The sequence below is a fragment of the Ovis canadensis genome, chromosome 3 (genome assembly GCF_042477335.2).
Source record: "Ovis canadensis isolate MfBH-ARS-UI-01 breed Bighorn chromosome 3, ARS-UI_OviCan_v2, whole genome shotgun sequence".
Classification (NCBI taxonomy): Eukaryota; Metazoa; Chordata; class Mammalia; order Artiodactyla; family Bovidae; genus Ovis; species Ovis canadensis.
The window spans coordinates 18,658,725-18,685,539 of record NC_091247.1 but is presented as its reverse complement, the minus strand read 5'-3'; the positions used below and the strand labels follow the sequence as shown (position 1 = coordinate 18,685,539).

At 48.5% G+C, this 26,815-nt stretch overlaps 1 protein-coding gene across 2 annotated transcripts in view; it reads right to left on the bottom strand.

Annotated features, from left to right (window-relative positions):
- Nucleotides 1–26,815, bottom strand: part of ASAP2 (ArfGAP with SH3 domain, ankyrin repeat and PH domain 2) — a 157,211-nt gene that overhangs the window by 99,132 nt on the left and 31,264 nt on the right. For both annotated transcript variants that reach the window (XM_069582563.1, XM_069582564.1), the window contains exon 2: nucleotides 10,465–10,537. In XM_069582563.1, coding sequence (XP_069438664.1) covers nucleotides 10,465–10,537 — 73 coding nt within the window. The remainder of the gene's footprint in view (nucleotides 1–10,464; nucleotides 10,538–26,815) is intronic.

Sequence of the window (26,815 nt, the reverse complement as noted above, 5' to 3'; positions counted from 1 at the left end):
ACGGTGGGGCCACTACCTGCACACTTCCCAAAGGTCACTTGTGCTCACCTCTGGCACGCCGGTCACGTACAGGCTCACCGTGAACGTGTGACCGACCAGACTACCAGGAGGTTTTTCATCAGAGCCGCTCCAGCTCAGCCGGATGAGGTCTAGGATGCCCCCACGGCATTACTGCCCAGCGTTTCCCCCGGCACCCCATCACCCCATCTCCCCTGTGCCCCAGGCAGTGTCTCCAGGTTGCCATGGTCACAGGAGAGACTGGGAAGCAGACTGGTTTTGAATCTCAGCTCCTCTAAGTGCCAGCTGCACAGCCCCGGTCAGTCACCCCTCTTCGGCTCAGGGACCTCATCTACAATGGAGTTATGACGGTACCTAACTCACAGTGTGAGGACTCAATGTATTTATTCGGAAGAGGGTTTGGCCTATAAATGACACTTTATATATATGAGTGTCAGATTATTATTATTATTGCTTCCATTCTTAAATTTATAAAAGTACTTCAACAGATGTACTTTCTTCGCTTTATCAGGTGTTACAATCTATTCTTTTTCAAATCACAGATAATGGTATACACATATTTTGTAGCCTCAGTTTTATTGTCTGAAAGTTTCACCATAAGCATTTTTCTTAATGTTGCTGCTGCTACTGCTAAGTCACTTCAGTCATGTCCGACTCTGTGCGACCCCAGAGACGGCAGCCTACCAGGCTCCCCTGTCCCTGGGATTCTCCAGGCAAGAACACTGGAGTGGGTTGCCATTTCCTTCTCCAATGCATGAAAGTGAAAAGTGAAAGTGAAGCCGCTCAGTCGTGTCCAACTCTTAGCGACCCCATGGACTGCAGCCTACCAGGCTCCTCCGTCCATGGGATTTTCCAGGCAAGAGTACTGGAGTGGGGTGCCATTGCCTTCTCCGTCTTCATATTGCTATATAACCATGATTCCATCAAGGAGCTATATTCTTTTTTTTTTTTTTTTTTTAGGAGCTATATTCTGACTTAGTTATAGGAGGCTTTCAGGTTTTCACGTTGATAGATAATGCAAGTAGCATCTTTGTGCCTTTCCCCAAAAATGGTTTTATTTTTCTTGATGTAGCTGTTGTTCAGTCATGAAGTTGCATCTGACTCTTTGCGACTCCATGGACTGCGGCACACCAGACTTCCCTGTCCTTCACTATCTTCTGGAGTTTGCGCAAACTCACGTTCACTGACTCACTGATGCTATCTAACCATCTCATCTTCTGCCGCCCTTCTCTCCTTTTGACTTCAATCTTTCGCAGTATCAGGGTCTTTTCCAATGAGTCAGTGCTTCCCTTTTTTCTTGATACACATGGCCAAATTTCTTTCTAAAAACTCCATGCCCCAGTTCTCAATGCCACAACAAAGTAACAAAATACCAGTTTAACCTTATTCTCAACAAACACTGAGGATTATAACTTATTTTCTCACATAACAAGTGGAAAATCATGCCAGATATAGTACCTGCTTAATGCACATTCCATTTCACTTCCTAAATAATTACATATATTTTTGAATTGTTCTATCCTAATTATGATATGGCAATAAAAATAATCCTCTGTGTTAACAGCCACATTCTTTTAAGCATTGCAAATAACAGAGAGAAACAAAATTGAACTCTCATTTTCTTTTGCAGGTAGTAGATGATAAGGGTCTGAAGAAAAACTAGCGTTTCTCTCTTTGTATTCTTCATTTCAAGGATGTGCCAATTTCTCTAGGATGTTCAGACTAAGGGTAAAGAAGGAATATCTCACTCTTGGTAAAAATAGCTCCATCAAGCTTTTAAGCTAGAGGAATTCTAGAGAAGTGAAAATGAAAATCTTCTGTTGCTTCCTTTTCGATAAAGATGAATTTTCCACCTACTGATATGTCAAACAGCTGAAAAATGTTGGCGTCAACTTCCCAGGGGGGGAAAAGCACCTAAGAGCTGAGAAAGAGATTGCAAAAAGTCTAGACTAAGAAAGGACTAGAATAAATATGAACTGTTTTTTTTTTAAGAGGTCAGACAGCAGTCTATTTTAGGTGGGAAAGATTACTGTGGAAACAGTTTCTCAACAAATCATCACAGTAACTGCTTTTGTAAACCTGTACACAAGACAATCTAGAAAATACCTCTAGCTGTGTTGTTATCCTTTTGGAAACTAGAAGCAAACATAATATACTTGTTATTGTGCGAGAAAATTATTGTTTTGCATATACGGGGACATGGTCCAATGTTTAAAGTGGGGGTGGGGTGTATTCTCAAGACCAGCAGCTTCAGCATCACCTGGGAACGCATTCATGTGGAAAATACTCAGGCCCCACCCTGGACTGACTGAGCCAGAAACTCCTGAAGGCAGAGACCAGCAGCCTAGGCTTTAACAAGACCTGCAAGGGGTTCTGGAGTGCTCTCACATGTCGGAACCACTGCTCTGAGACAAGGGCCGGCAAACTTTTCCTAAAAGCCAGAGAGAAATATTAAAAGCTTTTGCAGGCCAAGAGATAATCCTGAGGTTACTGGGTAGATACGCACTCAGGTGCTAAAAGCCATTCTTTGCTCACAGGCTGTAAATAGCACAGCTGGTTGCTCCGAGACATCTCAACTGCCTCCCCTTCTACATACAAAAATCTATATAAATCCTGTTTACAGCTAAAACTGCAAGCTTAAACTCTACTCGGTGCTCTGGAGTGACCTAAATGGGAAGGAAATCCAAAAAAGAGGGGATATATGTATACATATGACCCAGGTCTCCCACATGGTGGGCAGATTCTTTACCACCTGAGCCACCTGGGAAACCCTTATTAATTAAACCCACGTTCATTTCAAGGAAGCAATCTGTTGATCTGAATTTCCCAATCACTGTGCTGTACAGCAGAAACTGATACGGGATGTAAAGCAACTATACTCCAAGTTTTAAAAAGGATTTTAGAAAAGTAGGATTATAAGTTTACCTCTTCTGCACTAAGAGAACAGTGTAAGAACCTACAGGAGAAACATAACAATATACAAACGAGTGTTACCAGCACGTACTGTGCATCTGCCAGCCTCCATGCTGGCCACTGCAAGGAACACACAAGAAGTACATCTGCACCTGCCTCACCGTGTATGTCCAGAATCACGTCTCTCACTTTTCCGTGTTATCTCAGGCCTATGAAATATTAACGTTCTCATTTTACAAGTGCAGCAACTGAGGCACAGAATAGTAAACGACACTCCCAGTGACTTTCTGAGCAGCACCACCCACTTGGCCTTCGGCATTCTGATACCCATTAAACCACACTGCCTCTCAGAATGGGTGAAGGACCTCAGGGTTTGTCATCTAATCACAGGGCAAAGATCAAGAGACATAAAACTCTTAGGAAACAATAAAGAGCAAGATTTAAAGAGTGAACAGAGTTTGCATATTAGTCTCTTTCAGTTTTGACCTCAAAACTCAAAATTCAGAGGGGAAGTGTGGTCAGCAGAACGCTGTCTCCTCCCCCACAAAGACATCCACCTCCTAATCCCTGGAGTGGGGATGGTGGGGTGTGCTGCCATCTGAGGTTGCAGATGGAATTCGAGTTGTTAATCAGCTCAGCTGAGCAGGGAAGCTTATCTGGGATCATCCCGGTGGGCTCCCCCGACATAATCACGGGACGAGGGAAGAGGCAGTGTTGCTGGGGACTGAGCCGTGAGCCACTCCCCAACCCCCAAAGCCAGAATCCCCAGTTTGATGATACTCAGGGGCCAGTCCTTTGGGAAGTGATTAGGTTTAGATGTGATTAGGGGGACAGGGCCTCAAAATGGGATTAGTGTCCTTACACTAATAAAAAGAGACACCAGAGAGCCCACCAGCTCTAACACGCCTACACTCTCCATCTCTCTCTTTACCATGTGCGGAGATGACCATCTACAAACCAGGAAGGGAGCCTTCACAAGAACATGAGCACACCGGTGCCCTGACCTTGGCCTTCCAGGCTCCAGAATTGTGAGACAAATGTCTGACATTTAAGCCCCGCAGCCGGTGGCACTGTTATGGCAGCCCCAGGCAGAGGAAGACAGTGATGGAGTATGAGAAAGCCTGCACCAGCCGTGGCTGGCTCTGAAGATGGAAGGAGGACACGAGCAGAGGAACACAGGGGCCTCTAGAAGCCGGAAAGGGTAGGGAAACCTCCCTGCCTCCAGGAAGGAAGCCAGCTCACACCGTGATTTCAGCCTGGTGAGATCAGCTTGGACTCCTGATCTTCAGAGCTGGAAGATAAATCATTGTTATTTTAAGGCACCCTGTGGTAATTACAGCAGCCACGGGACACTAGTACAAGACAGTGAAAGGAGGCCAGTACTGTGTCAGGTCCTGGCTGGATGGGGAAGGCTGGGCAGGCCTGGGACAGGAGAGCGTGTGCACAGGCCAGGAGCAGGACCACTCGGGGCACAGACACGGAGGTGACACGCTCCTGCAGCAGGAGGCACCAGCCAGCCTGGGAGAGCCCTCAGGTAGGATGGGGCCAACCCACCACCAACCGTGAAACTTGGCAGAGAAGTCCCTCTGGCACATAAATTAAGGAACATGAGACAGGAAAAAGTATACAGCAGTGTGAGGCATAAATACTAAATTATCTTCACTGTTCTAATAATGCATAAAATGAGTGTTCTTCCTACCTGCCTAAGGAAATCAACTCTGAATATTCATTGGAAGGATAGATGCTGAAGTTCCAATACTTTGGCCACCTGATGCAAAGAGCCAACTCACTGGAAAAGACCCTGATGCTGGGAAAGATTGAGGGCAGGAGGAGAAGGGGATGACAGAGGATGAGATGTTTGGATGACATCATCAACTCAATGGACATTAATTTGAGCAGACTCTAGGAGACAGGGAAGCCTGGCGTGCTGCAGTTCATGGGGTCCCAAAGAGTTGGACAGGGCTTAGCAACTGAACAACAAGGATGATCAAACCACTATGATGACTCCTCCTGGAACTGTCTTCAGAGCCAGAAGGACGGTAGTTACAATGCTCCTAACCGAATCGTCGCCAGCAGCTCAAACCCTTACTGAATCTGCCTGGCTTACTTCTGACATCTAGTTCTAAAACGGTTTAATCTATCCTTAAATCCCCCCACTAAATATAATCAAGAAAATGAGAAGAGATCCAAAATGCTGTGAACTATGTCAGCAGCTCACATGAGAAGGTACAGGGTTTCCTCGGGTGACTGTTTTGAAGGAGACAACACTTGCTCTGAAATAAAGATTCCAGGATCAGTACTCTGGCTTAAAAAAAAAAAAAAGTTCAGACTCACAGCCTTATAATAACTCAAACTTGGCATGATGTAAAGATGGGTAAAAGGCGACAAAATAGAGGTCCCCTCCCCCGGCAAGGTCAGGCTGAAGATTAGCCTGCTCTGTGCAGTGCTTCAGAAAGAACAGGCTGGTGCCTAGAATGCCGTGTCAAAATTCCAGGCAAATGCCTCAACCTCCTGAAGCCTCAGTTTCCTTTCCAACCAAGTGGCAAAATGCCATTTCAAGCAGATGGAAGAGCACGTGCCGAGGAAAGAGGTCACAAAGTGTGGCACCTGGGGCACACAGCGAGTTGCATGCGCGCAAAGAAGGGTGCAGAGAGGTGGGAGGAACTCTGCACAGGTATCCAGGGTCCAGGGGATGCCAGGAGCTGGGATCACGTCTGGTCTCCTGCCCTGTTGACTGGGCTGAGGCTTGAGGTGGGGGCAGGTTCAGGGAGGCAGAGGCACAGGTTCAGGGAGGCAGAGGCAGTTTCATAGGCAAATAAATTTGGAAAAGGTTAAGACCAGTTCCCCCTCACAATCCACTCTAGCATGTTACCCTTTTTGGCTAGTTTCGCAGGAAGAGAAACCTGTCACCTGTGCTTTGGTCCAATTTCCCTAAAATGTTTGGAGTCCACAGAAGCATGTCCTTCCTCATTTCTCTCAAGCTTTGGAACTTCACAAACATCAATGTGGACAACCAAGAAACACTGCAGAGTTGTGAGCACGGAAGTGACATCACCGAGTCGTGTTTCAGAAAATGACTCTGGGTGGGGGCAGGTTATGAGGTTTAAGGCACGTGTTCCACAGTACAGGTCAGAAAGGCGGATCAGCCACCAGTGGAGTTCAATCCATACAGGTAGCTTCCAGACGCCAAAGTGCACATACCTTCCCCTCCTAATGCTCGTTTGCTGTTCAGCTGCCCTGCCGGGCCCTAGGCCAGCCTCGAGAGCCACGGAAAGTCCTTCCTCGAGGAGGGCAGCGGTCACGCAGACGTGTCCACATGACTTCATGTTATTTCTGATCAGAACAACTTCTCAATGCAGGACTTCAAGGTCATTTTTGAACCTGATCAGACTATGAAATATCCCTTTTACACAAGCTTTAAATGATTAACTTAAATGTTTATAAGTGAACACAATTTTTAAAAATCTCTTAAGATACTTTTTGCAATCTGCTGTTTGTCAAAAAAATTGACATCCATCTCTTAGTGGTTTCTTGACGTCTGGAAGATAGCCTGCCAGGGTCATCAGTGGCAGCCTCACAGCAGAGGGGCCACTGATCACAGCCCTGCCAGCAGGAGGCTGAGCTCCAGAAACATCCAGAGAACGCCTGTAACCTTTGCCCTCAGTGTCCTCTTTGTAAAACGAGGACCATGTGTTGCAAAGATGATTGTAAAGGTATAGAACACCAAGGTACAGAGAAACGTTCAAAAGCATAAGACGATCATTATTCTGTCTACCCCCCACTTTAACCAGGAAAAATGCTTTTTTTGGGGGTGACCACCTTTTTGGGTATTGAAAAACCCTTGTTTCAGCAAACGTCAGGGCTCTAGAAAGTGGAGGAAGGAAGCTTTATGCTCTGGTCTCTGACATTTACTTTTAATAGGAAAAAAAATTAATAAAAATTTCCTGATATGTTTACTTCCAGTGAGGTGTTAGTCACTGAAAACTCCACTTCCTTCTTTCATAAAATCAGCGGTTGTCAGGTAATCAGGTAACATCTACATATTGGCAAGCTAAGCATGGTGGTGGTTTTGTTTTCTTTTGTTGCTTGTTTTTAAAAAGCTGTCGAGGATAAACAACAAGGTCCCACTGTGTATAGCACAGGGAAAACTACATTCACTATCCTGTGATAAACCATAATGGAAAAACACATGGAAAAGACTGTGTATATATGTATACCTGAATCACTTTGCTGCATTGGATTTAATACAACATTGTTAATCAACTACACTTCAATAAAATAGATTTTAAAAGAGAGCTGTAGAGGACTGTGAGGATTGAGACGGGGGTTTCTCCAGCTTCATTACTGACATTTGGGGCCAGATGATTCTTTGCTGGGGGCTGTCCTGTGTGTCACAAGACCTTCAGCAGCAACCCTGGCCTCTAACATTAGGTACCAGCAGCGAGTGTGCATGCACAAAACACACACACACACATCCTTCAGTTGTCAGTGTGTGTGCGCGTTGTGTTGACGGTGGCAAATCACTCCGGCTGAGAACCACTGATCTGCATCCAAACCCAAATGCACTATTTCAGAGACAAGGAAGCCAGGGCTAAAAGACTCTAAGTGCTTGCTTCAGGGCACAGCAGCCCCGTGCCACAAACTCCGGGCCCAAAAAGCTTTCCAGTTTAGTGGGGGACCAGCTCAGTGGGGAACCTGACTCCCAGCTCTTCTTGGCTTTCCTAAACTTATTTCACATTCATTTGGCACTTGTCATAAACAATTAACACCTGTCTAATCATCTTAACATCAATATAATTACAACATATAAAGTATCCAAAATAAAGGGAGGAGAAATATCTATAAAGTCAAAACTCTGCAACACTCATTTTTAGCCTATTTTCCTCAACAAATATTTTCTCCTATGGATAAGCTCTTCTCCCTATCTTGGTAAATTTTTAATTTTCTCTTTATCCTTGATGTCACAACAGGAGGACAAGTCTTGAGATATTAGTACACACATAGCCACCCATACGTATATGTATGGGTGGATATTAGTACACACACATTTATATAAAACTTGTTTCCCTGAGAATTTAGTGGACTCTCTAAATCTGAGATCTGAAATCTTTCTTTAGTTCCAGGGACTTTTTTTCAGCAGCCAATTAAAAAAAATTCCCCCCTTTCTACTCTCTTTTCCCTCTTTTGGAGCTCATTTTAGGTGGATGCTAATATTGACTCTTTTGAATCTATTCTCATTGGTGCTTAATTTTTATTTCACAGTGTCCATCTGTTCACCTCCTTGTGTTCACATAACATGGGGCCCCACTAATTCCATCTTCCTATGTGTGTAGCTTGCCATTTATCAAATTTTAGTTTTCATTTCAACAAGCTGATTTAAAAAAAAAAATCTCCAAGCCTTTTACTGGTTCTTTTTCACTAGTACTTGCCCATTTCAATAATTTAATAACCTCCCTAGCCCCTTGAATAATCCAAATCATTCATTCTTACTGAAAAGTCTTGCTTTGATTGCCTTATTAAATCTGTTTCTTCAAGTATGAGATTTTCAGCTTCTCGTCAACTGTTAGGCTATTCTTGATACTATCTGAGAAAGTCAGATTTTCATTTTGATGAAGTCTATTTTTTTTCTTCTTTGTTTATAGCTTTCTTTGCCCTACACAAGAAACTTTTGCCTACTCCAGGGTGCAAAGATATCCTCCTGTGTTCTTCAAGAAGTTTTGTAGGTTTAGCTTTTATACTTAAATCTATGATGCATTTCAAATTAATATTTTGTGTAAGGGATGGGAGAGGGTCATGGCTCCCTTGCTCCCATGTAGATATTCGGCTGTTTTGGCAGCATTTGTTAAATTTTAGAATCAGCTTGTCAGTTCCCCTGCTGACGTTTTGATTAGGATTATGTTGAATAGTAACATCAATTTGGGAAGCAATGACATCTTAACAATATTGTCTTCCAACCCCCCCACACACCATATACCTCTTCATTTATTTAGGTCTTCTCTAGTTTCTGTCAGCAGCGTTTTGCAGTTTCCAGTGTCAGTTTCTTACGTATCTTTTGTTAAATCTGTTCCTAAATATACTTGGCTATTCTCAACTGCAGTATCATCTTTGTAGCTGAAATCTACTATTCTTCACTGTCTTGGTCTGCACAGCACTCCCTGGAGGAGAAACAGAGCAGCTAATAGAGCTGTGCTCACATGACAGGGGACTCTTTCTTAACATCGTTATGGCAGTGTGTACATGTCCGTCCCAAACTCCCTGTCTCTTTCCTCCATCTGCCCCCTCTGGTAACCGTAAGTTTGTTCTCTGAGTCTGTTTTACAGGTGACTCTTGAATAAGGCAGGGATTAATCAGGGTATAATTTATAGCCAGCCCTCTATATCCACGGTTCCTCCATATCCTCAGATTCAACCAACCATGGACCTTATTTGAATTCGCTACTGAAAAAATATCCCCGTGTAGGTGGACCTGCACAGTTCAAACCAGCATTGTGCAAGGGTCACCTGCATTTGAGCTGAGGGGTGGGGCTGTTACATGGGACCGTGAGGGTCACCTGCATTTGAGCTGGGGGGCGGGGCTGTTACATGGGACCCGCAAAGATCACCTATATTTGAGCTGGGGGACAGGGGTGTCACGTGGGACCCGGAGGGTCATTTGCACTTGAGCTGGGGGACGGGGGTGTCACGTGGGACCTGCACTTCCAGAAGGTCTCACAGCCCTCCTCCTGACACCACACCACCAGCAGCACTCCCTGCCCTCTGCTCCAGTCACTGTCTTCCCTGAAGGGAGGGGTCACGACGGTGAAGGGCACAACATGGTGCTCCCGGGGGCGCAGCCCGGCCCCCTCCCCTCCCAGGCCACCGCCTGTAGGCACCCCCGGGGCACCTGCCTCCCTCAGCAGCATTGTTTGTCTCCCACCAGCCAGCCTTTCTCTCTGCCTACCATCAGCCCTGCTCCAGTCTCTTCAGGATTCCTCACAACTGCTGGTCCCCCGAGGCTGCCATCTTCTTCTTTCTGAGTCAAACTTCACAGTCACTTAATGACTTAAAAAACACTTTCTATCATTTGTAAGGTCTTGTGCAGGGAGCAGACCCGCCACATACATGCAACCCGTCATTTTCAGGTCAAAAGTTCCATGTTTTTGTTTTTAACATATAATGAAGTCTATATCAAATATTACTACAATCAAATTAGTTGATTATGCTTTTTTATTTATTTTCTTTCCAGACAAGACAGGTAAGAGAGAAAATGGAAAGGGCATCTGGCGTAATTAACAAACAGCACAAAGTGAGTCCACCCCCGAACCAGTCTGACAAAGCTGTTTACACAGGGTGATCACGGCAAACTCACCTATACTTCAGAGGACAAGAAACACACGCGCGCCTAAGAATGACACATCCCAGCTCACCTCTCTAATCTGCACACCCAGAAAAAGAAGTCTGGTTGATTATTCACTCATGGTAATTAACATTATGATATCCGGACTGCGAATACAAAAGTGTCCATAAAGAAAACTAGAAAAAAGCGCATACTCACCCAGCCCAGAGATATTTATTGCTTTCACGGATTTCTTCATTTTGTAGAGAACCATCCGGTCCACGTCCAAGGCCTAAAATACAGAGAATATACTCATTAACACACGCTTGAGCTTAGATCACAGCTACAGAGAACAGCCACACGAGAGCCACAAGGAGGCCGGTCTGGGGCCACCTCCCTGCGACCAGGGCTCAGCGCGGTGGGGAGGCAGGTGGTCCCTAAAAGCCACCCACCCACTCGGGCCTTGCCACGCCCGAGTTGTCTCTGATCGCTGTGCCCCCTGGATGCTGGCCTCCTGCAGTGTAGCGAGTCAACCTGGACCAACTCTGCTTCCACCAACCCTCAATTTATCCCTACGAACCAGCCAGGCCTGGGGACGTGCCAGCCTTGCCAGGGCCTGGACCAACCACCACACCATAGGTATATACAGCTCTTACGATGCCTAGCACATAGTAAGGGCTCAACTAATATTTGTTCAATGACTAATCATACCTGGAGTTTTAATCACAAAAGACACAGGGGTAAAATGTCCTTTTATCCCAATGGAACTCTACAGAAGAGCAAGGGGTGCCACTTTTTGTTGTGATAGGAGAGAAAAAGCATTTGTAAACCAGGACAGGGACACCAAACACAGGACTTTCGTGAAGACTAAACGCACACCTGCAGGGAAATAGCCAGCCTAATATCTGGTATATAATAGATAATCAATAACAGTACTTGTTACTCATTTTGAGTTTGATCAAAAAAGTACAATGACGGATCATCTTGCACAGAGCACACCTCTGCCCAGAGAGACAGAGTCTGGACGTCTGGCTTTCCTGAATCTCCTCTTGAATCCATTTTCAACGTGAGCTCAGTTGCTCAGTTGTGTCCGACTACTGAGACCCCATGGACTGTAGCCCACCAGGCTCCTCTGTCCATAGGATTCTTCAGGCACGAATACTGGAGTGGGTAGCCATTCCTTTCTCCAGGGGATCTTCCTGATCCAGGGACTGAGCCCACATCTCCCGCTTGGCAGGTGGATTCTTTACCACTGAGCCACCGGGGAAGCCCTTTTCAATACCTGCTTCGTAAGTCCTAGTTCTAACGCAGCAATGACGATCTTTTGCTAGACGCTAAAAACAGATGTGACTGCTGCTGACAATTTTACACAGAAAAATGATCCCAAGGCACCAGATATTTGACAGAGTGGTTAAATACAAAGAAAGGATGCAATAAAAAAGCATTGTTTTCCAATATTCTGTAGGAAAGAGTAGGTAGGGACTAATCTAAGGCAGTAAACATAATTATAGAGAATTAGCTTTTATTTTCCTAGGAGGTCATCTCTAATCCATTCCTGACTTTCCCTTGAGATATAAAAAGAGATTTGGAAACAGCCAATAACCCATGAAAATCACTACTGAACTATCTTTCTCACAAAATCTCATCAATTTTTACTGCCCACGCATGCACCAACTCCCAAGGTCCCCAGGGCTAGCAAGAAGACAGGGTTTGCTCAGGGCTGTGTCAGAAACTCTACTTCCTGAAGCTTGGACAATGATGTGTCAGAGAACACAGCTCTCACATACAAAGACACAAGTTCAATACAGGCATCAAAAGCTCCGGAAGGGCCCAATCCCCACAAGGGGCCACTACTGAAAAACACATCTGTTCTCCTTAACATCTCACCTAGCGTCTCGAGAGAATTTGGTCTTGCCCAGACTTTGGAATCACTAGAAGAGAATCTGTTGTGCCTGCGTGCTTAGTCGCGTCCAGCTCTTTGCAACCCCAGGTAGTGTAGCCTGCCAGGCTCCTCTGTCCCTGGGATTCTCCAAGTAAGAATACTGGAGTGGGTTGCCATGCCCTCCTCCAGGGAGTCTTCCCCACCCAGGGAAGGAACTTGTGTCTCCTGCCTTGGCAGGTGGATTCTTTACCACTGCGCTGTGTAGAAAAGTATGTAAAGAGTCTGACTTGCCTTCAAATAATAAAACCTGCTCCTCTTTCTAAAGCTTCCCACAGACAGCAGAAGACATCAACAGCAGCCTGGTCAGACTATATTGAAACACTGTAAGTCAGCCAGTATTCATATTAAGCCCCTCCTGTGTGGTAGAAGGTGTGAAGGTTGAAAACATTCTGCCCAGAAGAGAGAAACTCACAAGAGTCCGAGGGACCGCTCCCTGCCCAGGAGGTCCTAGGACAACCTCTCAGCTCTTCAGCAAAGCTTGATGAACCTGCACCCTGAACTTCCGTTACAATGAACTAATGAGGCTCCTCCCATCAACCTGCTACCTTCTCTTGGCTTCCAAATACTGTACACCTCCTCCCTCCACCACCCAGAACACTCTCCCTTCCTCCTCGTGACCCTCAGCTTCCACACTGAATCTGGCTTGATTGGTTTAAGAAGTACCTCTTCCTCCTCAAAGTCTTCTTGGATGGGTCATCTGGTTGCTCCTCACAGCTTCTCCTACTGAGTACTATGCTTAAGAACTGACTCATTGGAAAAGACCCTGATGCTGGGAAAGATTGAAGGTGGGAGGTGAAGGTGACGACAGAGGATGAAATGTTGGATGGAATCACCAACTCAATGAACATGAGTTTGAGCAAGGTCCGGGAGTTGATGATGGACAGGGAGGCCTGGCGTGCTGCAGTCCGAGGGGTCGCAAAGAGTCGGATGTGACTGAGCGACTGAGCTGAAGACTTACTGAGTACCTACCACGAGCTGAATATGAGCTATATTATACAGATACGATGGTGCGCAAAACAGGACCTGCCCCTGCCTTCATGGAGCTTATAATCTAGCAACTCAATGCCTGAAATAAACACAAATTAACTGTGACCACAGCCAGTGGTCCAGGATTGAGCTTGACCTGTTTTTCTGCTTGACCAGCTCTGCCTCAATATGGATGCTGTCTCGCAGGGTACCTACCAGGCCCAAGTGTCTGCTGAGCACGGAAATGTAGCTCATGGCACACCTTAAAGTGATGCTGTTTTGGACATAGTAGGTTAAGTAAATATAAATAAAACTAATTTTACTGTTTCTTTAATGTTCTCTTCTAAGGACAGACAAGGAGCAGCCACTGAAGTCTTCTTGGCAGAGGGCAGAGGGGAGGGAAGGTCATGCGGACTCAGTGAGAACACGGATCTGGGCAGGCAGGGGAGTGGATTCAGGGAAAGCACACCCAAAGGTGGGGGACCGGCAGGGTCCCACAGTGGGAAGCTTGAGGCAGGGCAGCAGACACGTTGGAAAGGTCTGCGAGTGGCCACCGAGATCTACTCTCAACCAGGCTTCAACTCTCTAGCTGCTGGTCCTCCGAGAGAGTAATCTGTCCACGAAGGCTTTGGCTCGATCACACTGAGAAAAATGGGAACTTCAGTGTGGAAGGCTGACAGCAGAGGAAACCCCTTTATCACAAGGTTAAACTCTGACATTCTCCTCCCAGGTTGTACTGTGGGACACACCCCTCCCTGATCATTCAAAGTCTTATAAAAATATACCGCCCCATGGAATCCTCACCTTGTCATTAAAGGGTCATGCTGTTTCCTGAACTCAGAAAAGAGCAGATAAGCAGTAACAGCTGCTTTTCCAGTCTGTTAGGAAGAGCCTGGAAGTAAAGATGAGGTGGGCGGTAGAGGTAATTTTTAATTAAAATTACAAGAGGGAAATGCAATTACCGCCCCACTCAAAAACACACCCCTCATTATGGTGCATATTTACAGATAAATTAAGGTTGAACTTGGTCAGAAGTTCAAGTGATGAAGACTTGAGTGCTGGAAAAAGCCTCTGTCGTTTACATATAAAAACAGCATAGGAATCTTAGAACAAAAATAATAAAAATTTGAGAGTTTCAAGGAACCAAAAGCTTCTACCAATTGGGCTGAGATTTCTAACCAGATCACACCCTCACCCACACCCTACCCTCTCTAAAATCTACGCGAGCTCAGGAAAAGAGGGAAAAAAAGCTGTAATTACCACCAGAATTTGCATATAAAAACTATAAACAAGCAAAAATATAATAGACAATATAGCCCTAAGCAGGCATCGTGCAACAGCCTACGTCTGGCCAAAGATCATTAATTCTGAGGAGCCGGACCACAGCTGACCTTTAGTTTATAAAGCAAATTTCAGAGTAAATTTATCACATAAACAAGGCTGTGGGGATGTGTCTCAGATATTTCAGAGGAAAATAAACAACTGTCCACAAGCACTTTTAAGGCCTCTCTTTTAATCCCCTAAACTGTTGTATTAATAGCCACAGTTCTTATTTATTCATGGAAGCAGCTCTCCTCTGAGTCCACGGCTGGTCCAGGGCTGTGTGCAACGTGGGAAAGGACATCTTCCTGGGAGGACGCACACACTTCTTTTCAGACCCGTGCTGTCCAGGATGGCAGCCACCAGCCACAGACGAATATTTAGAGTAAAATTACAGAGTCAACTCCTCAGCCTCGCTCCCTTTTCTCTGGAGTTCCAGTCGTGGACCAGAGACCATTTCTAAGCAGGTTGCCCTTGATGCTTCTCCTCTTCTCTGCGGGTGCCTCTGTGTGCCACCCTCCAGGGCTGCCCCATAAAACACTGGGAGCACTTAGGGGCCCATGCCCTCTTCCCCCAGTGACCTTAGCACCAACATCACCATGGGACATGCCTGCTCCCAGGGCTCTATGGGGACCTCCATTCTGGCACAAAGGCACCCTCGTCCTGATGCTGGACTGTGGGACCGCACCTCAAGGCTGTCTGAAGCAAGCCTCAGGCATCCGGGGTCGACAGGCATGTCCGCCCCTCAGTCTGTTTACAGGTGGCTATGAGCCAAGGACCTGTCCAATCTATGTGACAATGGGGTGGTGCAGGATACTAACTTTGAACCCCCGTTAAAAGAAAGGTTCATACATCAACTATACTTCAATTAAATAAATGAGTAAGAAAAAAAAAAGTGAGAGAAAGAAATGTCATCCTCCCAGAAGGAATTCCACTCTTCTCATTAGTAGACCTGCATTACCAAAAAACCCTAAAGAAGGCTGAGCACTGAAGAACTGATGCTTTCAAACTGTGGCGCTGAAGAAGACCCTTAAAGCATCCCTTGGACAGCAAAGAGATCCAACTAGTCAATCCTAAAGGAAATCAACCCTGAATATTCATGGGAAGGGCTGATGTTGAAGCTGAAGCTCCAATACCTTGGCCACCTGATGTGAAGAACCGATTCACTGGAAAAAGACTCTGATGCTGGGAAAGACTGAAGGCAAAAAGAGAAGAGGATGGCAGAGAATGAGATGATTAGATAGCATCACCGACTCAATGGACATGAACCTGAGTAAACTCCAGGAGATAGTGAAGAACAAGGGAGTCTGGCATGCTGCAGTTCATGGGGTCACAAAGAGTCGGACACAACTTAAGAGGCTGAACAGCAACAAAACCAAAAGAACTATACTTCATCATCATTATTATATTTTGATTTTTATTGATAAAAAAATGTTGTGGAAATTTATTTTATCTCTCATTATCTAAGCATATACACAGTTTCCTCAATTTTGCCTCTGGGGCTGAAAAGCCTGAAATATTAACTATCTGGCCCTTTGCAGATAAACTCTGCTGACCTCTGACCTGCGGATCCACAGAAACGTTTCTCCAGCACCGTCAGGCGCCCTGCTGCTCCTGCCCTGACCTGAAGGGCCAGCTTCATCCCCAGCTCCCTAAGGTCACCAACTGGAGCCAGCAAGGGTGGCGATGGCCTGGCCTATTGTTGGAAACCAGAGATGCTGCCCGGGAGGACAGCAGACCACAGGCCTCTCCATTCAGGCCGCGATCCAAGCCTGACCCATCTCCTGTCCCCTCAGTCCTTTCAAGAAGGACCAACTGGAGAGGAAACGACAGATTTGAAGGACAGAAGACCAAATAGCAAAAGAAAACAATGCACAGACCTGTGTCCTAAGGACAGCTTTGCCAAGAAAGGGTTGTACCGACATCGAGATGGTGGCTTTGCCTCATCGCATGTTTGACCTGACTTCTGAAGTCACAGAGAACATTAATGACAGTGTCAAATATTTCCAGAAGCCTTTTGGGAGAAACAGAAATGCACTGTGGCCTGCAGGCTCGGTTTAAAGTGAAAGCAATAATGGATTGCCCTCCTCCTGGGAATAAAGCAGAGGCTAGGAGAATAGCAGGTGTCATGAAAAATAAAGATCAAATAAATAGCCAAGCTGGATCACAGCTGCGAGCAACGTGTGCATGAGGACAAACCAGAAGGTCGAACTTTGGTGTTGCCTAATAAAATCAAAGTTACTCATAGTATGTGAATATCTGCATTGGAAGATACGTACAAAGATGTTCGTGGCATGCTTCCGAGGAGCTGAGGATTGGGCAAAACCAAATGCCTATCAATGGGAAAATGGATGAACTGTCGTATATACCTATAACAGAATGCTACACAGTGATGGAAACGAGCAAACTTTGCCCACACAGAACACAAATGAAAATTCACAGAAATATTAAACAAGCAATTTGCAAAAGTAAATGTGCAATATAATACCATAAAAAAATTTTTTAGATAGACAAAATTAGACTGTGTTCAGGGATTTAGATTTAAGGGTGTAGATGTTAGTGAGAAAAAATGGGAAGGAGCCACAAATGCCCAGCTCGGGGGGGGTAACCTCACACACGATAGTGCCCTCCTAGGATCCAAGTCTAGACTTGTTAGGATGACTGATGCCAACTGGGTCACACAACTGAAGCCATGAAGTGGAGAACACAGACCACGTACAAAGACCCGGGATAACAAAGAAGAGCCCTGAGGCATGTAAGGCTGAAGGACCGAGTATCACAGGCTCCCCATGGACCCTCTCCCTGGAAAGCCAGCCCCCAACACAGGCCTTATCAGAATCACTAATGCAGAGAAACGGAAACAGATGATGTGAACCCAGATTTATAAAAGTGCTCCCCATCCTGATTTTTACTGGGGGGTGGGTTCTGGGAGATCTGAGGAGCTAAAAGGGAAAGGCGAATTTTGGAAAAAGAGCTACAATCCACCAGAAGCAAAGAAAGGCACCTGGCCCTGGTGCCCTGTTCCCAGACAGATGAGGGGCAGGGGGAGGGCCTGGCCCGGGTCCCCCAACACCTCCCACAGTGCTCTGCTCACAAACAGAAGGGACCTTATCCCAGAAGGTGCCAGCACACCCCTGCAGGAAGCGGGGTGGGGAACAGGTGCGGACCCGGCACCGCAGGCCTAGCCATGCAGAAAAAGCAGCAGGGGAGGCTGAGAGTGAGGTCAGCCTGGGGGCACAGGAACAAGCCACACGAATGCCACGCTGGCAACACAAACGGGGCAGGGGGGACTGGACACGTCGTTTTGTTTCCAGGCCCCATGTGCCTACAAGGAGCACAAAGTAAGACTTTGTTCTGCAAGCTAAGGAGCAAGCTTCCAGAACTGCGCCCCCAACCCCGTGTGCTGACAGCTGGGCGTCCAGAGTTCCAGAGTGGCCAGGGGAGCTTAGCAAGCTTCTACACGCACCTTTCCTAACACTGGGAAATCATCGCTCTTGCACCCTGCTCCCTGGGCTTCGTTTTAAGCCCCTTCCTCTAAGCTCATCCAGGTGCAGGGGCACACCTGCCCAGACCACAGGTGTAACAAGTCTGGGGTTCTAGAATCTTCCAAGAGCCGAGGAGGAGTAGCCGGGGCCTGAAGGTAGGTGGCAGGCTTGCCTAGGGGCAAGCCATCGACTTGCTTGCCCGGGCTTTTCCACCATCGACTCCAGGCTTTTCAGGGGCAGCTCAGAGAGAGGACCGCTATCTGGCCGTGTCTTGATCTTCCACTTCTCGGTTCCTGTTTCCCATCCCAAAGGCCTGGCACCCTGCCCTGTGATGAGGCAGGAAGGAGGGAGGAGGGAAACCCAGGAGGAGGAAGGAAGGAACCAGCCAGCTTGTTGAGGCCCCAGCGACACCTGCCACATACAGAGCCACCCTCGCAGCAGCGGGAATTTTCCGGGGGTGGGGGGGGAAGGAGGTGAAGATGCAAATCAGTACACATGCTCGCTGGACTCCTGCTGCACGGCCCAGCCCCGTGGGCGGATCACGTGGCTGGTCACTGCTGGGACAGACCCAGGGCTGCACAGGGCCTGGTGGCTGCTTTGGGAGACCTGGCCCCGGTCCACTTAGGGTAAGAACAACGGGGGCTAAGGGGGCCAACTACCGGGAGTCCATGCCCCACCCCAGATGGCATGGAGGATACCTAGACCCCAGGACCCTGCACTCACAGCTGGGGTCTGGATGGGCTTGTTCCCCAGGGTGCTCCACCCCAGAACCTAAAGGTGGTCGTCTGTAAGGAGTGATGGACAGAGCTTGTACGAACACTGGGCAGATGCTTGTGTAAGGGGTGAAGCTGAGGTGCCCAGGGCGTGAGGGCGTCAAGCCTGCCCCCAGCCATGGCGCTCCAAATGGGGCTTCTGGCACCAGGAAGCCTACAAGTGGGTCGACACCAGAGGCCCCCTGCTCCCTGCTCCGTTTAATCTCAGGAGCGTGCAGAACCCTTCAGGGGTGTGAGAGCTGAAAAGAGGGTGTGGGGGGAATTCACCAGCAGTGCCCTCAGCCTGGAACACGGCAGGGCTGCTTTACAAACAAGGCATCAGATGAGCTCACCCAAAGAACAGAAAACTCTGCTAAACACACACACAGTGGAAGACGGCTTCCACCACGTCGGAAAGCAAACTGAACCCAGCCGGGAGCAACGCTGAGACCAGAGAGGAGGACCGCTGGTGGACAGAGGGCCTCACCCCTTCTTCCTCCCTCTGAACCACTCCACCCCAGACGGCACCCTCTCACACAGGAAGCAGGGGGAAGCTGTGGAGTGGAGATCATGGCTTGGACAAAAACGCAGGACTGGCCAGGTCAGGGAGGATGGAAAGGTGAGGTTTCAGAGAAGCCAGCAGCTCGGCAGGAAGAGGCAGCCACAGAGCCAGGCGAGCTGGTGGGATGTGGCTGGACCTGGGAGCAGGGACAGGCAGCCAAATGCAAGAGCAGCTCTCAGCGGACTGAGGCAGCTGCCGGGGGTCTCAGAGCCTGTTTATTTTCAGCATCTGGGGATGTGAGTGTTTCTCCCCAAGGAAGGGCTTCAGACTATTCGTTTTACTTTCTTTGTTCTCTATCCAAAGAAAACTAAACCCCAGCTGACAGAGTCAGAAAGAGAGCAGGGGACGGGTTCCCACAGCCCAGGGGAGAGGCCCCCGCCCGCCTGCAGGACCCCCAGTCAGTCCTCATTCTTCTCTCCACCCCCAACTCACCCCCCAACCTGCCCCACTCAGGACACACGCCCACTGCAGCTGCCATCCCAGATGATATAAAAGTAGATATCCTACATTTCCAGGACCAGAATGCTATCTGCTTTTAAAGCTAACATGCGAAGTATTTACTATCCCTCAAAAAAGCAAAGATACAAAATGCATATTGTTTCTCAAGAAACCTGCAGAAGCTGCAAGCGTCCACAGACGTTCTGCTAGTAGAAGCTGAGCAGCCCAGTCTACATTTATTACAGGGACAGGAATGATGGATTGTGCAAACCAAGGGTGGGCACAAGGCCGAAAAAGGCACGGGCAGGCTCTGTCACCTACTCATATCGTGGCCCGAGACAAGTCACTTCTCTGAGGTCCCAGACAAAAGAGTCAATGAAACTACTGTCTTTAAGGCAGTTTGCACTTCAGCTATCCATCTTTCCAAGGAGGGACTATAAGTGCATTCAAACGCACCTGAAGTGAAGTGAAGTCACGTCACTCAGTCGTGTCCGACTCTTTGCGACCCTGTGGACTGTAGCCTACCAGGTTTCTCTGTCCATGGGATTCTCCAGGCAGATACTGGAGTGGGTTGCCATTTCCTTCGCCAGGGCATCTTCCCGACCCAGGGATCGAACCCGAGTCTCCTGCACTGCAGGCAGACACTTTACCCTCTGAGCCACCAGGGAAGCCAAATACACCTGACATAATGGATTAATTTTCCAGGGTAACAGAGAATCCTGCCCAAGGATCTCCACAGAATAGATCGATCATTAATACTGTGAATAATCAATCCATCTGAATCCAAACATATAAACAAATCCTTGGTAAGCGCAACCTTAATTTTTAACTAAAAATGTATTTCCCTGGCTTGGACTTCTCAAAAGAGGGAGAAACGCCAAGTGTGTGTCAGTACGACTCATCAGAAGGTCAAGCTACCAACATGGAGATGTCAGCCAGCAGTCACCTTAGGGGTGGAGGTCATGAGCCCTCAGTTCTTCAAGTACCTTCCAAAGGCCTTTAAGATCAACTCCTAGGGTCCCTGGTTCCTCAGTTACCTGAACTCCAATGCAGTTCCAACACTATGGCCTCAGGCATCCGTCTGCCCCGCTGCCCACAGGCAATAGCATCTGAGCAGGGAGTGTTAGTCAAGGCTATGGTTTTTCCTGTGGTCATGTATGGATGTAGAGTTGGACTGTGAAGAAGGCTGAGTGCCGAATAATTGATGCTTTTGAACTGTGGTGTTGGAGAAGACTCTTGAGAGTCCCTTGGACTGCAAGGAGATCCAACCAGTCCATTCTGAAGGAGATCAACTCTGGGATTTCTTTGGAAGGAATGATGCTAAAGCTGAAGCTCCAGTACTTTGGCCACCTCATAAGAAGAGTTGACTCATTGGAAAAGACTCTGATGCTGGGAGGGATTGGGGGCAGAAGGAGAAGGGGACGACTGAGGATGAGATGGCTGGATGGCATCACGGACTGGATGGATGTGAGTCTGAGTGAACTCCGGGAGACGGTGATGGACAGGGAGGCCTGGCGTGCTGCGATTCATGGGGTCGCAAAGAGTCGGACACGACTGAGCGACTGAACTGAACTGAAGGGAGTGTTACCGGCTATCTGAGGGCCATGTTCTATAGGCCACATGCAAACGTCTCCCTGTCTGTACATGCCAAGCATACAGTCTGGCTCATTACAAAACACTGATGAGAGAAACTTGGTGAACAGGTTAATTAATGGGAAAAAAAATTAAGGAAAGAAAATGAGAGCTGCTGGCTCACACTTCCTGTTCTTCTAGTCCCTCAGTTCAGCCCAGGCCCATCCGTGGTCCTGTCAGGTCACTCTTCCTTCCTGCCGGTTCCATGGTTAATCTCTCAGCTACAGCTTACTGCTTTCCAACTTGGTGGCTATTTGTGGAATCGGTTTAGACAAAAACACACCACGCTGTATCTCTCCTTGGGGAACCAGGCAATGTCCACACATCCTTTCAGACCAGCTGTGGGATGGGGTAACACTTCACACTTTCTAAAGCATGTTAAATGATTAAGACTGAGACCATGACCGCTGCACAGGGCCCCGGGCCTGACATCCCCAGAGTCGTGCGTGGCACTGGGAGTTGCCAGGACTCCAGGGTTCTAGAAACGAGGATGCAATGAGACTGCCTGGCATTTCCTGCCCCTTCCCCTGACCAACCATGGAGTCTGTGGTCAAACACCAGCGACTGAATTACGAGGAACAGTCACCATGTGTGCAGCATACCCTGCAGATTACCGAATGCTAGTTAACCTTAAATGCCCACTTGTGTCTGGCAGCAAGCTAAATGCGAGAAGTGATGAGGATGGATGGAGGTTCAGCCCCAAGGAGAGACACCACGTGTACCATTTCAGCTTCATAACCACCCTGGAGGTAGTTAATGTAGGTGTTACTTCCCTCATTTTACAAATAGTGAAAGTTTGAAGGTGGGAGGAGAAGGGGACGACAGAGGGTGAGATGGTTGGATGGCATCACCAACTCAATGGACATGAGTTTGAGCAAACTCTGGAAGATGGTGAAGGACAGGGAAGCCTGGCGTGCTGCAGTCCATAGGGTCACAAAGAGCTGGACACGCTGAGCGAATGACCAACAACAGACAGTGAAACTGAGGCTCAGGAGATGAAGTACATTTCCTCCATAAGGAAACAGCACAGAGAGGAGGAGCTGTAACTGGGGTGTGACCCTCAGCTTCTGTCTTCCCTCCCCGACGGCACCCAGCCTGACGGGCCCACATTCCCTTCACAGACCCCACGTAGAACCAGCCCAAACGAGACGCCAGAGGTTGGCAGAGGGGTTTCCAGGGCACCTCCTCTGTGACCAGGGCCCCCGGGGAGGTCCTGGCCTCCTCTGAAGGAGCAGGGCGGCCAACCCCACTTGGCCCTCGGAGGCAGGCAGCCGGCGGGCCTCAGCACGCCCGTGGTGACCACTCTCTGGGCCTCATGGTACCACTGGTGCTGCCCCACCCCGCAAAGGCCCAATGGGCAAGCACATGACACCTGCCATTCCCTCCCAGGGGTCCTCCCCATGACCTCAGCAAGGCCCTTCTGGGGCACACTGCCGGCAGGCCCCCAGGGAGTGCATGCGGCAGACACAGCAGACGACATCCCCGCAAACCCCTCCCCCTCTGAGCACAAGGCGAGCCTGAATGTGTGGTTCAAGTGAATAACTATGCAACCCTATAGATGCCACAACCATCACAGACATGAAAATTGCTACGTGCAGAAAGCTCTGCCACCCACTTCGGAGACCCGGGGGGGCAGATGGAGTAGACAGAGAGAGGGTTAAGGGGCAGGGTGAAGCCACAGACCTGCTGTGCAGGCCAAGTTCATGCCAGGGTCACTCCACATTTAAGGTGCTCTTAGAGCAGGATGTTGAGCCCAATAGCTCACAGCAGAAGAACAAGGCATTAGGCCCCCATTGGCCGTAAGGAGGGAAGGAACCTGGGTCATGCAGGACACCCCGGGGCCAACCTGGCTCCACCACTGTCTGTGTGGCCTTGGCCAATGGTCAACTTCTCAGCCCCGGCCTGGGCTGGCTCATCGGAAAACTTGCCACTGTCCACAGGAATGCTAGCGTGGAGTTTTTTCGAGACTTAAATTCTAGGAGACTTTCGAGACTTAAATTCTAGGCCTCTATGCACATGGGAGTGGATAGAACACAAAGAATGGCATTACTTAACACAAACTTCATCCCTGGATTCAGGGTCCTTGACCATAAGGGACTTCCACTCTAACTGAAATACACAACCTACATGTTAAACGGTCCAGGAAAATTCACCAAGGAATTGACTAGAGACATCGGGGTGGGTGTTATGGCTAGAAACAGTGAATGCCAGGGAAACAGGGCAAATTCCCATTCCTACCAATCACCTGCAACTGATGCCTTCTGCTCAGGGTGTCACAAATTCTCCTGGGAACCCTCTGAGCTAGGGGCATTACCCTTGTTTCAGAGAAGAAGAAACTGAGGCTCAAACAATTAGCTCTCACTGGGTCACCTAGCAAGTAGGTGGCAGAAGTCATCAGGAGTCACACCCTGGACTGTGACTCCACAGCCCACGGTCTAACATTTCCTCATATTTGAAAACTAAGAGTTCTACATAAATTGATTATCTGGGGGGAAAAGATAACACGGAAAAAACCAAAAGTTTTTTTTTTTTTAACTAAAAAAAGTTTTAGCTTTAAAACTTCAAAAAATAAACTTATAAAACTAAAAAAAAAGTTAAAAAATAATAATTTATCTTGGTTGGAAATCACAGAGAAACAAATTTTCTGTTGTCCTGTTTTCTTAAATAGAGAATGGAGCACAATTCTGCTTAATGCTCAGGTTCGCTGGGAGCACCAAAGACCGCCTGGCCTGTAACACCTGGACGGCCCGAGTGGGAAGCAGGGCCACCGGGCACCACGCCACAGCCCCGCCCGCGCGCCGCGTCCTCTCTGCCCTCAGCAGCCATCCTCCTCCCTCTCGGCCGGCCTGGACTCCAGGGCGGCTGAGCCGAGGCCTCTTCTGTTGACTTCCGGTTCCTGGACCTGTTTCAGGCGGCCGGGGTTGCTAAGTGTCTGACCCCTAGATGTGTGGGGCAAGACTGCGCCTAAGAGCTGAGGGACACGTCACAAAAAGGTTATCACAGAGAGAGAGAGAGAGAATGTGTGTGTGTGAGAGAGAGAGAGAGAGAGTGCGTGACAGAAAGTGTGAGTGTGTGTGTGAGTGTGTGTGAGAGTGTGAGTGTGTGTGTATGTGTGTGAGAGTGAATGTGTGTGTGTGAGAGTGTGAGTGAGAGTGTGTGTGAGTGTGTGTGAGAGTGTGAGTGTGTGTGTGAGAGTGTGTGTATGTGTGTGTGAGAGTGAATGTGTGTGTGTGTGTGAGAGAGTGTGAGTGAGAGTGTGTGAGTATGTGTGAGAGTGTGTGAGTATGTATGAGTGAGCGTGTGTCCATGTGTCTGTGTGGAGCGGAGAGGGGACCAGACCCAGAGAGGGACAGTTTCCGGATCAGCCCAGCTGAGCGCCAGGCTTTAACCTGAGGCCACCTGCCGCGTGCAGTGAGGAGGAGACAGGCCAGGCGAGGACGGGCACTGCTGGCACGTCCAGCAGGAGCAGGAGCAGGAGCAGCGCCCGCGCCCTGAGCACTTGCTCTGTGCCTGCTGCTGGCCCTTGTGCTCTCCAATGCCACTTCATCTAACAGGTGACTTAGTACCATTCCCAAACTGCAAAACGAGGATACTGAGGGCCAGGCTGAGCTTTTAAGACAGACGACATGAGAGGCAATGTGCAGTGGGGGTGAGCTCGGAACCCGGGAACACAAACGCCAGCGCCCCACCCAGGTTCCTTCCACCATCTCACGCTCCCTTAAAGAGCCTTCTCACAGAAAGTGAAAGTGAAGTCGCTCAGTCGTGTCCGACTCTCTACAACCCCGTGCACTGAAGCCCACCAGGCTCCTCCGTCCATGGGATTCTCCAGGCCAGAACACCGGAGTGGGTTGCCATTTCCTTCTCCAGGGCATCTTCCCAACCCAGGGATCGAACCTGGTTCTCCCGCATTGCAAACAGACACTTTTACCGTCTGAGCCACCAGGGAAGCAGCCAGCAAACCCACAGAAGCACATGAATCAAAAAGCGACGACAGTAGCACCTGAGCAATAAGATCCCTGAGGCCGATGTTCTGTCAGGGAGGCAGACGGCTAAACCATCAATCACCTGGAGCAGAGGAGGACAGGGGACCATCTGAGACTCCCCACCTGAGGCACCTGGTGATGTGGAGCTGTGCGGAGGTAGTGCCTCTCCCCCAAAGCATAAGGTGGTGGTGAAAGTCACCCGGTCCTGTCCAACTCTTCGCAACTGCTTGAACTGTAGCCTGCCAAGCTCCTCTGTCCATGGAATTCTCCAGGCCAGAATACTGGACTGGGTAGCCATCCCCTTCTCCAGGGCATCTTCCCAACCCAGGGATCGAACCCAGGTCTCTTGCACGGCAGGCAGATCCTTTACCGTCTGAGCCACCAGGGAAGCTCAAAGCACAAGGAGGTCTCCCCCAGCTGACAGCAGAGACTTCAGCCTCATCAAGGCTCCCTGTGGCTGCCTCCTCCACACCCGGTCCCTGCAGCCTGTGCCATCAAAACTTGAGAACAGATGAACTGCTGCCAGGCAAAGAGCTGTCTCCTCAATGAAACCCCCCACTGGCTGACGGTTCTGCACACGGTGCTTGCACACCAGGCCTTCCCAGGGACAAGCATTTCCCACACAGGGGTGCCACAGTGGCTGAATGACTGGGATGTAAAGGAAGGATCAAGAACATGGGGGACGGAGGAGCAAGGAAGGCACACAGTACTGAAAATTACTGAATTGAAGGCATTTTTGCTTTTTTAAAAGAATTCTGGACCCAGGATGAAACCTTACATATAGCTGAAGGATTAAAAGTTTCACACCGCTCACCTGCTCAGCAGAATCTGGGTTACTGAAAAGATACGTGTACCTTGAACGGTGGTTAAATCTGCCTATGCTAAATGAGCAGGGAGGGTGAGTCTGAAGAGACAGAGAATCCCATCTAATTTTTTTGCTCACAAATGGAAAGTGTTGTCCAAAGTCAAGCAGTTTCTGAGGAGCAGACCCACAGCCCCCAGTCCAGAGCTCCATCCTGGCCCCAGGACACAACCCTGTGGTCCTTGCACTAAACTTAAATAACCGTCTCCTCCACACACTACTTGTATTAATAAGTTTTATCAGTGAGTCAAAGGTGGGACTCACTCTTCTTGCACCTGGGCCCCAACCATCAATATTTATTGCGACCCCGGTCACGTTTCTGGCTTTGTTCAGAGCATCAGGGAGCTGACGGCAAACAGAAATGAAGTCTCTGGACTTTTCCCGGTGGTCCAGTGGTTAGGAAGCCACCAGCCAATGCACAGTACATGTTCAATTCCTGGTCTGGGAACTAAGGTCCCAGGTGCCTCGGGGCGGCTAAGCTCGTGCACCACAATAACGGAAGCCTGTGCTCCTAGAGCCCGGGTACTCTGCAACAAGAGAAGCCACCGATGGGAAGCCTGCGCGCCGCAAGTAGAGAGTAGCCCCTACTCATGGCAACTAGAGAAAACCCATGTACAGCAGCAAAGAT